The sequence below is a fragment of the Cheilinus undulatus genome, linkage group 11 (assembly GCF_018320785.1).
Source record: "Cheilinus undulatus linkage group 11, ASM1832078v1, whole genome shotgun sequence".
NCBI classification, from domain to species: domain Eukaryota; kingdom Metazoa; phylum Chordata; class Actinopteri; order Labriformes; family Labridae; genus Cheilinus; species Cheilinus undulatus.
In genome coordinates this window covers 24,798,056-24,814,529 of record NC_054875.1, presented here as the reverse complement: position 1 = coordinate 24,814,529, position 16,474 = coordinate 24,798,056, and the positions used below count along the sequence as shown (strand labels likewise).

Genomic DNA, 16,474 nt, shown 5'->3' with positions numbered 1-16,474 from the left:
GGATATTGTAAAGGGGAAGATGAGACACCAGACCCAACAATGCAGATGACCTGAAGGCTGCTATCAAAGCAACCTGGGCTTTCATTACACCTGAGCAGTGCCACAGGCTGATCGCCTCCATGCCACGCTGCATTGATGCAGTAATTCATGCAAAAGGAGGCCCAACCGAGTATTGAGTGCGTAGAAATTAACTCACTTTTCAGAAGCCTGACATTTCTGTTTAAAATATCCCTTTTAATTAATCTTATGTAATATTCTAATTTTCTGAGACACCGAATTTGGGGTTTTCATTATCTGTAAGCCATAACCATCAACATTTGAAGAAATAAAGGCTTGAACTATTTCCCTCTATGTATTATGAGTCTATATAATATATGGGTTTCACTGTCTGAAATGAGTGACAAAAATATTGAACTTTTTCATGATATTCTAATTTTTTGAGATGTACCTGTATGTGTGTGTTCTTGGAAGGAGGGACTTCTAGAAAATGACTTTCTGCCTTCTGTTTAGAGAAAGCCCCTTTAGCAGTAGGACCCTGGGGAATTTCATAGGGAAAAAACAGTGGAGGAGCACACCTTTATGATGTTGGAGGCAGGACAAAGATGTGAAAAAGTTGTTGAACACTGTAACAAAACAGGCTGAGCTTTGAGGCATGTCATTGGCTAAGAAGAGGCTGACAGGAAAATGCAATGTCTCTTCGGGTCAGGGCAGACACTGGTATAAATGTATTTCATCAGACAGCACTTTTACTGACTCGGCAAGAGCGCGTGCATGGTTGTGTATCATCACTCACCTCTACAGGGACAGTATGAGCGCTTCCGTGGCCGTGTACAGGAATATTTACACGGAGGACCGCTTCAAACAGGCCTACGGCTCCGATGATAGCGCGAGTGGAAGTTTGCGGCTGCGGGAGAAGCTCGCCGGGAGGTGCATGTGCTCAAAGCGAGCGTGCCTCCACCTGTTGAAGGAGAGAATCCCTATTTTCAGCTGGCTGCCGAGATACAGACTCAAGAAATGGATATTAGGAGACACGATAGCGGGACTTACTGTTGGCATTCTTCACATTCCTCAAGGTAGGGGGAAGTCATTTAAGAGTGAATACACATTTATTTACATAGCCCACAAAAGTGATTAAACTACACTATAGTTAGTTAAAGAGCTCTGCGAGACAACACTCTTGTAGCCTAGCTTATTGTGATATTAGCTATTTGTGGAGAACCAATAGAAATCCACTGAGAAAATAATTCGTAAATACGTCATCAGTATCTGTTTAAAATGATTGCTGTATTTTTAATTAATTGTTTGAATTAAGAACCAACAACACGAGGTTGAAGTGGTAACAATAACAATAATAACAGGCTTGATTATATAAACACCTGGGTATTTTAACAATTTAAGAAATAAAAAGTTACAATTTTTCATGAATTTGAGAATTGCTTTATTGTTAAAGTTAAGTCGACATCTTAAATTATTAACAGAGAGTACATACTTATAAATGCACATGAAGATTTTGATTTGGTGCAGGCTAAATCACATTCATAAGTAGCCTTTAATTTATATAAATGAGCCTTTAAAGCCTACATTATAAACATAGGCACTAACTAGTTTTCTGAGAATGGATAAACATTTTTTTTAATAAACTGCTCATTTTCATGTCTTTCCCTCTACAGGGATGGCTTTTGCTTTACTCACATCTGTAGCTCCAATATTCGGCCTTTACACCTCCTTCTTCCCTGTGGTCCTTTACATGTTTTTTGGCACAGGTCGACATGTGTCAACAGGTAAGACATAAAGACATTTTAATAGCATAAAGTCTACACCCTTCAGTATATTCTGTAGGGTAGTGGTTCTCAACTGGTGGGTCGGGACCCAAAAGTGGGTCACAGAGAAAAACTGTGGCATAAAGTCCTTGGTGTACAAAAGGCCTAAGCCAACATGCATCCATAGATCACCTTTTACTCCGTGAAAACAAGCACACTTTGGTCATTTTCTTGAGATCCAAACATGTTTAACCCTCAGAAAAAGGGTAAAACATGTTTAACCCTTTTTCTGAGGAAAACGAAACTGCTTTCCTTAATTTAATGTTCTTAAAATCTCTAGAAAACAATACAAATTTGCACCTATCCTAGCAAGTGGAATATAATACAATGTATGTGTGAATATTACATTAAAGGTTCAATGACACGATCATCCTGTTTTTTTTGTTCAGTCACATTTTCTTGAAATAAGAAACCAACAAAATTTGCATTGTTGAAAAAAAATGATATGTTGAAATTTTTTAGAAATGTGAGTCGCAATTGAACATTCAAGAGGAGGTGGTGGGTCCTGATGCCCAACCATTGGAGAACCACTGCTGTTAGGGGAACAGAAAACATTACTTTTATATCATTGCTTTTCATTTTATTGTCTTTATAGATGATAGCTCCATTATTTTGTGCACATTGCTGTGCTTTGTTACTAAAATAATTGCTGGTCTCCTCTCAGGTACCTTTGCAGTGGTGAGTCTGATGACTGGCTCTGTGGTGGAGCAGTTGGTTCCCACTCCTCTGGAGCTGAACTCCAGTTCCCCTGAAGCTGCAGAGTTTGAAGGCCAGAGGATTGCAGTGGCCTCAGCTGTAGCACTTCTCTCAGGAATTATTATGGTAAGAAGGAAGGTTAATTCATAAGTTAACAAAAAGTGCAATTAATTTTCTCTCATCAATTGCAGATTTGATTCTCCTGATGCAGATTATAATCATTCAAACATTTGTTCCTCAGCTATGTATGTGTGGCCTTCAGCTGGGTTTCCTTTCCACTTATCTGTCTGAGCCTATTGTTAAAGCGTTCACCAGCGCTGCTGCATTTCATGTGACCATCTCACAGCTGCAAAACATGCTGGGGCTGCGGCTCCAACGATACACTGGGACATTCTCCCTCTTCAAGGTCAGCAGTATTTATTAACCAGTCTCATCCAACTTGCTTAATTTTGCTAATGTGCAAACATAGCTCACTGTCATGTGTTCAGACTCTGGCATCTGTGATGGAGAATCTCCCTGACACCAACATGGCTGAGCTGCTCATCTCCTTGGTTTGTTTGGCTGTCCTGGTGCCAGTGAAGGAGATCAACATGCGTTACCGGCAGCGCCTGCGGACACCTATACCAGTGGAGATCCTTACAGTAAGTCAACAGGATTAATAATGTATATAAACAGCATGATTGTCAGGCTTTAAGTGATGATTTCATGCCTTATTTTGCAGGTGATCATTGCTACATGTGTTGCTTATGCCTCTTCACTGGACACCACTTATGACATTGAGATAGTTGGCCACATCCCAGCTGGGTAATCTTTGAGACCTCAAAAAGATAAATTATCAAAGTATGAAAGCAGTTTGAAATCAGCTGTAACTTTTAACTCCTCTGCCCTTAGATTCCCCAGGCCACAGATGCCCGCTTTGCACACTTTCCCTGACATAGCAGGAGACACAATAGCCATCACGTTTGTTGGTTATGCTGTGTCAGTCTCTCTGGCGATGATCTATGCAGACAAACATGGTTATTCCATACATCCAAACCAGGTAAAGCATTTCATAATATAGCATGTAAACATTTAGATGTTTCATGTACGATAAATGCTAACTTTTTACACTGAATCTGTGTTTAATTTCAGGAGCTCCTGGCTCACGGTGTCTCCAATACAGTGTCATCTTTCTTCACCTGCTTCCCCAGCTCAGCCACTTTAGCCACCACTAACATACTGGAGAGCGCTGGTGGATACACACAGGTAGAAAATAGATGCAGAGATTTCTTTGCCTATTCTCTAGTGTCACAGAAGACAGGAGGCTTTCTATAATCAACAGAAAAGAAGCATCCTTTTAATACATTTGCATTAAATATGTGTGTTATAATTCACAAGATTTATCTAGTCCAAAAAGTTGAGATGAGCATTTAATTAATTCTGAGTCCCCCAAATCTAGTCAATATGACTTACAACCTAATGAAAAAATGTACTTCCAACTGTCTAAGAATATTACAAACAAAACCTCTATACTTATCTTGTTGTGCTCTAAATAGATGGAAAAAAGCCACCAGATTTTGATTATTCTGTTTGAAATGACATTAGATGTTGGAACAGTCATCACTGTTAACATACCTCCCAGAGTGATCCAACTGTTTTGCTTTAATATTGAAATGCATCACAAAAAACAGTTAATTGGTCTTTTCCTTTCTTTAAAAAAAAAAAAATAAGAAAACAAGGTTTATTACAGTTACAAAATGCTGGCATCAGCCAAAAACATATCTCCAAAACCACCACTTTCAGGCTTTTTTCAATGGAAAAAAATGCTTGAATTTTCAAATAATTTAATGCTGAATGGGGATAGTTAGCATCTTTTTGACACTTTTCATTGCTCAGGATTGTTAAAACCCACTGACAGATGTAAAGGGTGACCAATAGCACTGGTTTATAAAAAAAAAAGAAAGATTAAAATCATGATGAATGGAGATATGATAACCTTGCTTTTCACTGGCGAATGCATCTTGTTAAGCTCCCATCTGAACCTTTTGGGCCTGGTTAGAAAGTGACAGGACCAATCAGTGTCGCAGGGCAGTACTTTCAGGCACTGCAGATTCGTGACATATGCAAGCAGGAGCAAGAGGCTGGTGCAATTATGGCAGAAAAGCTTAGCGTGGATGCTGCTAATGTGCCAGTTTTATCAGAACTTGACAACAATTCTTCGTTAAAAGAAGAACAAAGAACAGCAGTGAGTTGTTTTCTTTTCAAAAACGACAAAAGTCAAGTACTTACATGCTTATCCCACGTGCAGCTTGATAGCTGCTACTTAACGTGTTTTGTTGCTCTTATTGACCCGAGATGTGACAGACAGAATGTTCATCCAGTCACACTCCAGGTATTTTTCAAAGCCTCTGCCTTTTCTCAAACATTTCCTATTGAAGCTTTCTCAGATGGATGTGTTTCACACATCCATCTGGTGTGTCAGGTTAGAGATACAAGGTTTTGGCCTGAAGTCAGCAAAATACATATTTCTAACATATAAAAATGTTTTAAAGGTCATTTTAGGGCCATTTATATATGTCACTTGTCTCAAAAATGATTCTTTGTGGTTTTCTGAAGGCTCATTGAAAAGAGGATTGGTTTTAAAATTTATATTTCTTGTATTGTTAAATACAGTAGTAGTTTTCCTTAGACAAGATGACTATCTCAGTTCTGTCATTATTTCCCTCTTTGGCAGCTATACACAGTTTTCTGATAACTTTCAGGTTGTTTATTATAGAGTGAACATTTTCAAATCTAAAAAACATTATCTGTCACAATTATATTTATGTAAAATGTGTATTTTTTTCCAATTCAATTGAGGACTTTATTCAAGTCCAATCCAATCCACCTCATATATATTACATGTTTAAAAAACATCTGTGATTTTCAAAAAATGCTGCACAGTGAAAGGGAGAGTAAAGTTATAGTGCATAATAAAAAGACTTAAAAACCAATATAAGTTATAAAAGAACAGGGATTAAGAAAATAAAAGACATATAAGGACAGAGACCACACAACTGTCACTCTTAGTTAAAAGCCAAAAAAACGTTTTAAGATGTGATTGAAAAGTGGGTAATATGGGGGGCATTTTGATTTTAAGAGGTAGGTTGTCCAACTCTCATTTCATACATAAATTTCACATGATGAGGGAGAAGATCTGTTAGGTGCCCTTCCTGGTTGGCACAATGAGCTACTTGCAAAGCATTTTGGGATTGCGGTGTTAACAGGGAAGGCTACTTGAGCAGCTTTTCTCCCTCATAATGTGAAGTCTGATCCACGGAACGAAGACGGTGGTTTAGTATTGAGTGAACAAACGTTATGGAGCAGTCCATCTGGATTATCTGGAAATGTCTGGAAATGTCTTGCTAGGCTGCGGTGTTATGGAAGCATGGGGGGGGGGGGGCACGTGATGCTTAAGCTCTGCATAGCTGATGTCAGAAAATAGTCGTGGTTTTTCGTGGTTAGCAGCACAAAACATGACTGAGATACAGTAACAGAATGGCACAGCCAATATCATCCACCATTTACATGACAACAATGAACAATTCTAGCACTGAAATGTATGAACTGCTTTTAGAATTACTACACAACCTCCCTTTAATACATATAGATATGGTATGTAATTCAAGTGTGTGCTGTGTGTGTTCCTGCAGCTGTCCGGCTTGTTCACCAGTCTGGTCGTTCTGATCGTCCTGCTGCTGATTGGACCGCTGTTCTACTTCCTTCCCAAGGTGTGTTTAAATGTGTGTTTTTCTGTTTGTTTTAGAGAGAGAGACAGGGGGACGGAGCACATATCTCACACTTTTTCCTCATAATTTTCTTCTCTCCCCAGGCAGTGCTGGCATGCATCAATGTGACCAGTCTGAGGCAGATGTTCCTGCAGTTTCAGGATTTACCCGAGCTGTGGAGAGTCAGCAAGATGGACTTTGTAAGAGCTTCTACTACCATAGATATAGAAGATATTGATGATAGGGCTGCAGGCTCCTTTCTACCCTGATAGTTTGGCAAGAATAGCCTTATTGTTGATTATTTTATCCTGATGTAACAACACGTCATTGTCTTTGTGTAGATGGTTTGGGTTGTCACCTGGCTCTCCGTAGTGATCCTGAATGTTGACCTAGGCCTCGCCATCGGAGTGGTTTTCTCCATGATGACTGTCATTTGCCGCACTCAGAGGTATGTTCAGTAAGAAACTTTACATTTTAATAGTCACTGCCATGACTTTTTGCCAAATTTTGAGTCTTTTTTGGTAGATTTTCAGCTTAAATTTGGAGACTGGTCTGCAGTCATGACTTTTTCATAAAATTGCGGGTTGTTTCTGACATAGTTCATTTTTCACACAAATTTGGCAACGAGTAAGGACTTTCTCCTTACATTTTGTGACATTTCTGGCTTTGTGCATTGCTAGATTATAAGTCATTACCACCCGTTTTTTGTTCCAATTTTTTCTGCAGGGTTGTTGTCGTGACTTTTTGGTCAAATTTTGAGTCGTTTTTGCTGTGGTCAATTTTTCACTCAGATTTTAAACATGAAATCTTTAATAGCTTGCCCTACAGGAATATAAAAAAAGGGAGTTTAACATCAGGATCAGACACAGAAATACACAGAATCACCCCTTGCTTGGTTGTCTGTGTGTATTATATTTTGCTTAAGGTTAAATTAATACTGATATCCCATGATTCAACAGGGCTGGTTGTTCAGTTCTCGGTCGGGCCAGCAACACAGAAATATACAGACCCCTGGAGAACCACAGCAAGGTGAGGGGATGCCTTTCCAAATGCTAAAGCTTTATAAACATTTTGTAATATCCATGAAAGAGCAAATTAAAGACTTTTTGGTAACTGAGACCAATGCCTTGATTTTGGGACATAAAAATGTACAACATTTCTTCCTGCAAAACTTTAAAATTATGATATCAGACAATGCAGCCTATCCTAAAATAAAGAAAATGCCCTTTTTTTTCTTCCAGTGTTATGAAGTGCCAGGAGTGAAGATCCTGACTTACAACGGGCCAATTTACTACGGCAACCGCAGCTTCTTCAGAGAGGAGATGAGCAGGCTGCTGGGCCTGACGCCAGAGAAGATACGCAGCCGAGAAAAAGCCAGGAAAGCCCTGGAGAAACGAGAAAGAGAGACCACCATCAACACTGTGGTACAACTGATGCAGTTACTTAAAGAGATGAGTTACAATTCACTGTTCACAATTTACAGTCTAGTATAACACAAGGTCTTATTTTTTCATCATTGTTTAGGAAAGAGGCGTTGCAAACACATCATTCTCCTCAGAAAATGAGTTCTTTAAATCAGGTAAGTTATGCAAAAGCTGTTGTTTGCTGTTGTGTATGCACACAGTTGCATATCCAGTGGTGTAGTGTAGGATATACAGAGTTATGTTTTATCCTCCATAGAGGTACGTATATCCACTTCTAAATCATCTCTGATGATCATTATTCAGTAGCAAGCCACATTTTTTTTGCAAGGATGGTGAACGCATTACCCACCTTACTCTGACTAGCTAAGACTCATTATTACCTTCGTTGGTTAAAGAGGTATAAGAATATCTAGGTAAGCAAATCACACAGCCAATCTGCTACCACTTCCCATCAGCTTGTGCCCCTCATCACAGTTTTCATAATGATCCTTACTACCTGAAGTCAAGCAGCAGAAGTTGGAGGTCTATGTGCAAATACAAAAAAGCCAAATTTTAGATAAACTAGTTAAATAAGAGTAGTCTTTATCACAGGTCATTTATGCTTTTCTGGTTTTATTGCTTAGAAAGTGGGGACATAATTAACAGTATACCAACTTCTGCAAGCACCACTACACCACTGGACATACCACAATAACTCAGCCATAAAAATGACATTTTTTAAAAATGATTTTGGAGACATGTTTTTAAAAAAGCCTGTGATTCGTTTCCTCTTGCTTCTTCTCTAGAAACCTCCGAGAGCGATGTTCAGGCAGTGTTACTTGACTGCAGCAGTGTAATATTTGTTGATGTTGCTGGAGCAAGACTGTTTACACAGGTAAGCCTGCCGAAGCAAAACATTATGCAAATTATGTCAAATGTTCATATTAAATAAATCTCAATTTATGCATCGTTTCTTTCTCTCTTTCAAAGATGTGCACTGAATGCCAGAAGGCTGGAGTTCATGTGTATCTTGCAAACTGCAATGGTAAAGTATCTAAACAAATACTGTCCTGTTTTTATGCATGTTTTTGATTCTTTATGGACATTTTTTCTTCTTGATAAAACGATTGGACGTACAGTACCTGACAATTCTTTGCCTTAAATAATAAATAGCATCTGTGCTTTTAGAAAACGTCTTGAAGATCCTGACATCGAGCGGTCTAATGAACTTCATGAACCCTCAACACATTTTCGTCACAGTCCATGACGCAGTGATGTATATTCAGCAGCAGAGGGTAAGATGGAAAACTTTCTCACACATATACAAACATATTGCATTGTAATAACTTGATTAAATTATGATAATGTTGTGTGTTGTAGGAAAAAACACCAGAGAACAACACTACTGTGTGGGTATGAGGCAGGAGGACAGGGATGAGTCATCAGTGCGATGTCTGGGTCCAAAACAGGCAGGGGCATCAGTGTGTTATATAACCTGACTCCTCGTCTCTCAACACTCCAGCTGTTGCTCCAAACCAGACAGTTTCCAAGAAGCAGTAGCCTGTTGTAGCACTATATCATGCATAACATCATGATTACATTATAGTGTAAACCCAGGGGAATGTAAAAAATCCGACTTTTTAGGGGTGCTCAGCTCATAAAAAATGTGACCAGTAGGCTAGAGGTCCTTGCATGTTTTCAGTACTCCTACCTAACCCCACATTTCATTAAATATCAAAAATATTTTCTCACAACAAAAGTCACATGAGTTGTACACCAAAAATCAGCCCCAAGATGTTTTTGATGAAACCTGGAATGCATTATTTTTGCAGAAGTATTTATTTCCTATAGGTGCTATTGATAGTCAGTTATCATGTTTACGCTACCTTACCAGCCATTCAGCATCATAGTAAGTGCTGCTTATTGTCTTACAAATTTTTTAACACTATTACCTTAATAATAAGGTAATTTTGAAAAATTTTATTGCTCTATTTTTACATAAAACTTGGTAAACACGGATAAAACATTCCCATCTACAGCCCTTATGCCCCAGATCTCTCTAAGGTTGTAATAACCACCGGAGCAACTTCTACAGAAATCACTGGAGGCTAATGCCACTACTATAGCCACCTCATACAAACAAACTTCAAAAACCCTGAAATATCCCTTTAATATTAGACTGGAAACTACTTTACAACCAGTCATTGTGTTGGTGAGCAAGCAAGAGATCTAAACCATCTGTCTTACAAGATTATAAATTAGAATTAGATAATAATCCAGACTAAAGCTCAAAAATAAAATCATGACATCTTGAAGGTCAAATTTCCTTATATTTCAGGAAAGCTAAGAAAAAATTGGTTGGGGGGGGGCTTCAAAAAACGGTCTGAAATTGCCTTTGGGTTAACCACTTTTTTATGAAAGCTGCTGCTCGCACCCTGGAGCTGATACAGTGCCTATAAAAATAATCACCCCCTTGGATGTTTTACCCTTTTATTGATTTCATAAATCAGTCATTGACAATGTGATTTTTTTTTTTCACAAAATAAACCAAAAAACAAACCCTCTATTTAACGTCAAAGGCAAAAAAGTTCTGTGTAGTTTTCAGTGTATGCTTCAGGTCATTGTCTTACTGGAAAGTAAATCTGCTCCCAAGCTGTAGTTCTCTTGCAGACTGAATAAGATTGTCCTCCAGGATTTTCCAATCTTTTGCTGCTTTCATTTTACACTTTACCTTTGCAAGCCTTCCAGGGTTTTTGATGGCTGAGAAGACTGCCACCACTGTGCTTCACAGTGGGGATGGTGTGTTTATCAGAGGTATCAAAAGTATTCACATTCATTACTCAGGTAGAAGTATAGATACTAGGGTTTAAAAAGACTTCTGTAGAAGTTGAAGTATCATCTCAAGCTTTTTACTCAAGTAAAAGTAAAAGTACTGGTTTCAAAACTAATTAAAGTATAAAAGTCCATAATGACTACAATGTTATATTAAAGTGTTAATGATGAAAAACTTGGGATGCACCTGTTTCAGCCACATTTATGCCCATTGAAAATGAATGCATTTTAGTACAATGCAAATACATTCAAGAACCATATATGTGTACTACTAACCCTCTCGCTAGTGCTTGGTTGGGACATTTCACTCAGGTTCTCTTGAGTCTCTGCTACGGACATCTTCGTACTAGGCTACATATGTCTGATATTTCCTTGCTGGAGTGTGACGTGATTTGTGTCATGTCTGAAGGTGCAATGGATCGCGTACAAACCAATAGGGTGTCAGAATGGTATTATGTTTATACTTCTCATCCAACCACAATCAAATTCACTCTATCTGGATGGCGCGACTTATCTGGATAGTTTTTGGGGTTTTTTATTTGTGTTTTTTTGAACGATGACAAGCTGGAATGGAAACGAGCTGAAATGAAATAGGAGTAACGAGGCTTTTTAAAATGCAAGGAGTAGAAAGTACAGATAATTGCGTGAAAATGTAAGGAGTAGAAGTAAAAAGTCGGCTGAAAAGTAATTACTCCAGTAAAGTATAGATACCCAAAATTTCTACTTAAGTAAGGTAACCAAGTATTTATACTTAGTTACTTGACACCTCTGGTGTTTATAGTGCTGTGCAGCGTTTGGTGTCCACCAAACATGGCGTCTTGTCTGATGGCTGAAAAGCACCATTTTGGTCTCATCAGATCAAATAACATTTTTCCACCTGACCATGGAGTCACCCAAATGTCTTCTGGTAAACTCTAGTCAGATTTAATATGAGTTTTCTTCAACAGTGGCTTTCTCTTTGCCCCTCTCCCATAAAGCTTTGAACGGTAAAGAACCTGGGCAACAGTTGTTGCATGTAGAGTCTCCCATTTCAGCTGCTGAAGCTTGTAACTCCTTCAGAGTAGTCATAGAGGTCTTGGTGGCCTGTCTCACTAGTCTCTTTCATGCACAGTCACTTTGTGAGGTCTGTGAGGATGGCCTGATCTAGGTAGATTTATACGTCATATCACTTCCTTTTCTTGATGATTGAGTTAACTCCAAGGGATGTACAGTGCGTTGGATTTTTTTTTTTGTATCCAACTCCCAATGAATACTTTCCAATCAACTTTTCTCCGAGTTGTTTGGAGTATTCTTTTGTCTTCATGGTGTAATGGTAGCCAGGAATACTGATAACCAGTGACTGGATCTTCCAGACACAGGTGTCTATTCTACTATCACTTGAGACACATTCACTGCACTCAGGTGATCCACATTTCTGTAATTGTGAGACTACTGGCATCAAGTGGCTGGGCCTCAGTTGAATTGGGTCAGTCACCTTAAAGGGGTGAATATTTATGCAGTGATTGAACACTACATATTTTTATTCAGTTGGCATTACTTTGTAGAAATATGTTTCTCATTGACATTAAAGTGGTTATAAACCCTGATTAATTTATGAAATCAATCAAAGGGTAAAACATCCAATGGAGTGAATACTTTTTGTAGGTACTGTAATTCAACAATGCAAAGTCAAAATTTACAAAGAATAAAAAGTGTAAATGAAGAGCATAAAGATGTATATGATAATTGTGATATGATAATTATTATGTGATAATTATAGACTATTGTTATTATTGTATTTTTTATCAGTTTGTCTGTACAGCCCTAAGAGGAAATGCATCCATAGATTTTATTTTATTCTGTTTATTTGTTTTTCCAAAATCTGGAGTTGTTTATTACCTTAGGAAAGTCTGCATTGTTTTCTTGGGATAACAAGCAAAATAAATTAACCTCAAGAAAACAACAGACATGTACTTTATCTTTAAAAATAGTATAAAATAAGATGCATGGATTTTTGTCCTCTTAGGGCCTCTGTAGATCTGTCCTCTGTTGTCATTTATGCTGGAATATTACTATAGTTCTATTTATTTACTTTCTGTTTATTGTTTGCAATACAGATACATTTAAAGTGCACTGATTAGTTTTATAAAGTACTTTGTATATTTATATATTTTGAAATATGTGTTCAGTGTGTAACTGTAGGGTAAATGCCATCAAACTTTGTCTGAATATACTATATAAAAATAATACTATGTTGTTATAAAACACCCTCAGAGACTGCATGGTTTTATATTTGTCAGCAGCTGTGTCATCAAGGGGCTGTTAGGGCAATTAATATGTTTCAAAAGTAAAACTTTTAAATGAACCTTTTAAATCTTATTAAATATGTTAACTTGGTTTGCAGGTGTCTGGTCTGATACTTGTGTTTCAAAGTCGTCTATTACATTGTTTCATATCTAAGGGGAAACAGAGGGTGGTATGTGAAGCACGCTGGTCTCTTAGATAATGAAAAAGAATGAGAGCAGTCTTTGTGTTTGGGGAGGTACAGCAGACCTGTGTGTGGACTGAGTAATCTGGATAAATTAGGAATAGAGGATCAAAAAGGATGAGAAGGATTTGACACAGCTTCTAAAACAGGGAAAAGTAAAGAATCTTAAGCAAATTCAAATCAGTGAACATAAAGAAATTAAATTTCTACGATATCAGGCACTGCAATGTTAGGTTGATTGCTCCTGTTACTTTTCTAAATAAGTTCAGCTCACAGACTAGGTCTGAAAGATTAAGTATCTACTTGTCCAGAATGTCTATGGGAAGAATTTTCTTGAAATGTTGGGAGAATTTGCTGTTAATTTTTTCAGGAGTTTTCATTGGAGTTTGAATGAATATGTTTGGATATTTTGGAGAATTTGCCTGAAAATTTTCAAGTTTTTCATGGAAATTTCAGGGATATGTTTATATTTTGCAGTGTTTCACTGGAAGTTTTGGGTGAATTTTGCTTTGGATTTTTAATCCTATTATTTTGATGGTAATTTTGGCAAGTCATTTGGATGTTTGGGGATATTCATTTGGACATTTTCGGGCATTTTCATAGTAATTTAGGATTTTTAGGTTTTGTTTTGTTTTTTGGGGGGGTTGGTTCTTTAACGTTTTCAAGAATTTTCATTGAAATTTAAGGGGATTTGTTTTGGCATTAGGGAAAATTTTCCATAATTTTCATGGAATTTAGGGGGGTGTATTGGTAAATTTGATAGTAAAACTTTGGGGGAAATTGAAAGTTTCATAAAAATTTCATTGAAATTTTAGAGAAAATGTTTGGATATTTCAAATTACTTTGAAATTTCTGAGTGTTTTCATAGAATTGAGGACATGTTTGTATATTTTGGAGTGTTCCTCTGAAATTTTGGGGAAAATTTGCTTTGGGTTTTCATTTTTGTCATTCTGGTAGGAATTTTGGGAAGTTGTTTGGATGTTTGGGAGAATTTATTTGGAGCATTTTAGAAATTTTCACGGAAATTTAGGAAATGTTTTGTTCATTTTTGGGGATTGGTTTGGATTTCTTGGGGAATATCATTTCAAAATTTTTGGTATTTTCATGGAAATTTGGAAATACTTGGTAAATTTTTGGGAATTTGACTGGACATTGGGGGGTTGGTTCTTTGAAATTGTCATGAGTTTCCTTGGAAATTTCAAGGGATTTGTCTGGATGTTTAGGAGAATTTTCCATCATTTTATCTGAATTTGTCATTTTGGGGGAATTTGATACGAAGTCTTTGGGAAAGTTTGCTTGAAAGTTTTAAGGAATTTGTGTGTGTATAAATTTGGGTTAAGCATTTTTTTTTTTTTTTTTGAATGTTTTGGCTTTCAGAGAAATTTTGGTGATTTCTTTGAAATTTAAGAGGATTTGTGTAGATTTTTGAATGGGAATTTTACAAGGAATCCAGAAATTTTTGAGTCAGTTTTCTTAATCCTTGTGGTCCATCTGCAGACCTCATTTTTTTTTTTGTCAAATGTAGTTCCTGTTTGAAGACAAGGCTCAGGCTTCAAACTCATCAGGCCCTATTTGTCTAAATAAGGGAGAGAAACTACAAAACAAAAGCTCCGGTCTCAGGAGGTTTATAAGAGGTGACGTGTTACCTTACCACCATGCTGCCCTCTGTTGTCCAACACATTTCCTTCTTCACTGCTTCTTCTTTTTCATCATCATCCTGTTACCTTGACCTGATAAAACTATATGTAGTGTGAGTTCAAAACCAGGACAAAAAAGGGAAAATACTAATTATTTCTGTGCTTGATGTTGGACAGCCAAGTTATTAATTTTTTTCCAGTGCATATTTCAAAGAGGCCTCCAGACACCTTACCCTTTGGGCTTTCCCTTTAAAGCTAAAGGAGTGTTTCACTAATTGGCTAGAAGTAGTCCACTTCAATTAGAACATGGTACACACGGCTCTGGCCAAATGTTTACAAAGCTAGCTCCTACCCAAAGACCTACGCAGACACACAAACATGAAGCAGGGAGGTAAACGGTTTGATTCACTGATGAAGGGGCTGAAATTAGTGTGCCTTATCCAAATACAAGTGGTTGGAGGAGTAGAACACAAAGGAGTTAAATGAACAAAATACAAAATAATAGTGAAATAATATTTACAAAAACCCCCTTAATATCTCAATAATGCCATTTGTGCAGATGCAGCAGAAACAGTGGGCATTTCAGGAACTTAAACCAAGCCAAACCTATAATATGTATGATATAACATGACTTATTCTGCTATAACTAAAGTTACTATCAGACTTCGAAGAGTCTAATTTATAACTGTAACGACAGGAAGGATCAGATCACTCATGACAAAGCAGAGGGTTGTCCAGTTCACATCTTTTCCTGATCTTTTATTTCCATCTTGTGGTGAAAAGCTGCAATTACTCTCAGATCCTGCACCAACTATTTCAGTTTCTCTCATTGGCTTTGGCTTACAACGGGGACAGAAATTTTTAAGACACAAGAATAAAACTCTGAACAACTAGTTAACAACTTGTAACTTTTTCATTCATTCTAACAGCTTGCATTGTTAAAAGAGTAGCAAATCTGCACAAGAATGGAGTGAAGTCTGGCTGCAGACCGTACATCTCTGCCCCCACAGTCTAGTGCAAGAATCACTAATCAGACGTGATGCTGACAATTACACCTAGCCAGACTGAAAAAGAGGATGTATGCAAAGGTGTGAACTCATGTGTCCTCTGGCCTGCTTTGAAACCACACAAAGGTTTCTTTTTCTCACTTTTACCTAAACAGTTTGTCCATTGTTATATGCAGCGGTGCAGACGAGGCAGAAACTCTGCTTATCACAGACATGATATATGTGTGTTTGAATTTCTGTTTGTCATGTTTGACAGGGGTGGTGTTTTCAGGAAAGTCCACCTTGTCTGTGTCTCAAATACCCTTTGGAACAAAACAAGCATACCCCCATGATCATGTGGCCTGTTTTGGCTGAGTAATGTTGGGCACTTTTGAGAGGTTTCTAAGTTAGTAAAACATAACCAAAAAGAAAAACAATCTAAAATGGAACACATTTTTTCTTTGAGTATTTTCTAAATTGAAATAAAACTCCAAACTTAGTATTTATACAGCTCTAATGTCATTTGGTTACTAGCTGTTCATCCAGAGTCTCCAGATAAACATTTAGAAATCTGCCTGGATATTTTTGAACAAAAGCATTGCTAAACAGTCATTTTCAGTCCATGTTAAATCAAATGTTACCTTGAATATGATCAGACATGTGGCAGTGGCTCCATTAAGTTTGTAAGCTGAAACATCACAGCCACGAAGAAAAGAAATAAACTACTGAAAGCATAAGAAGACTGCAAAAAGAAATAAAAAATGAATTATATTTAATACAGTCCCAGACATCTTTACATCATTGCTGTGTGGAGACTGATTAAAGGTAGAAGTTACTAGTAGCTCTTTTTTTTCTTTTTAGACAAATAAGAATTTCAAACAGGGAGA

The 16,474-nt window shown here is 37.4% G+C and overlaps 1 protein-coding gene across 1 annotated transcript; it reads left to right on the top strand.

Moving 5' to 3' along the window:
- Positions 1-667: 667 nt before the first annotated feature.
- Positions 668-10,223, top strand: slc26a10 (solute carrier family 26 member 10). Its single transcript, XM_041798346.1, has 18 exons — positions 668-1,073; positions 1,671-1,781; positions 2,485-2,642; positions 2,758-2,922; positions 3,005-3,157; positions 3,238-3,320; positions 3,408-3,555; positions 3,648-3,761; positions 6,188-6,265; positions 6,367-6,462; positions 6,604-6,710; positions 7,222-7,291; positions 7,504-7,686; positions 7,787-7,841; positions 8,472-8,560; positions 8,656-8,710; positions 8,854-8,960; positions 9,046-10,223. Exons 1-18 carry the CDS (start codon positions 809-811, stop codon positions 9,082-9,084), a joined length of 2,076 nt encoding a protein of 691 aa, XP_041654280.1. The 5' UTR covers positions 668-808; the 3' UTR covers positions 9,085-10,223.
- Positions 10,224-16,474: the final 6,251 nt, after the last annotated feature.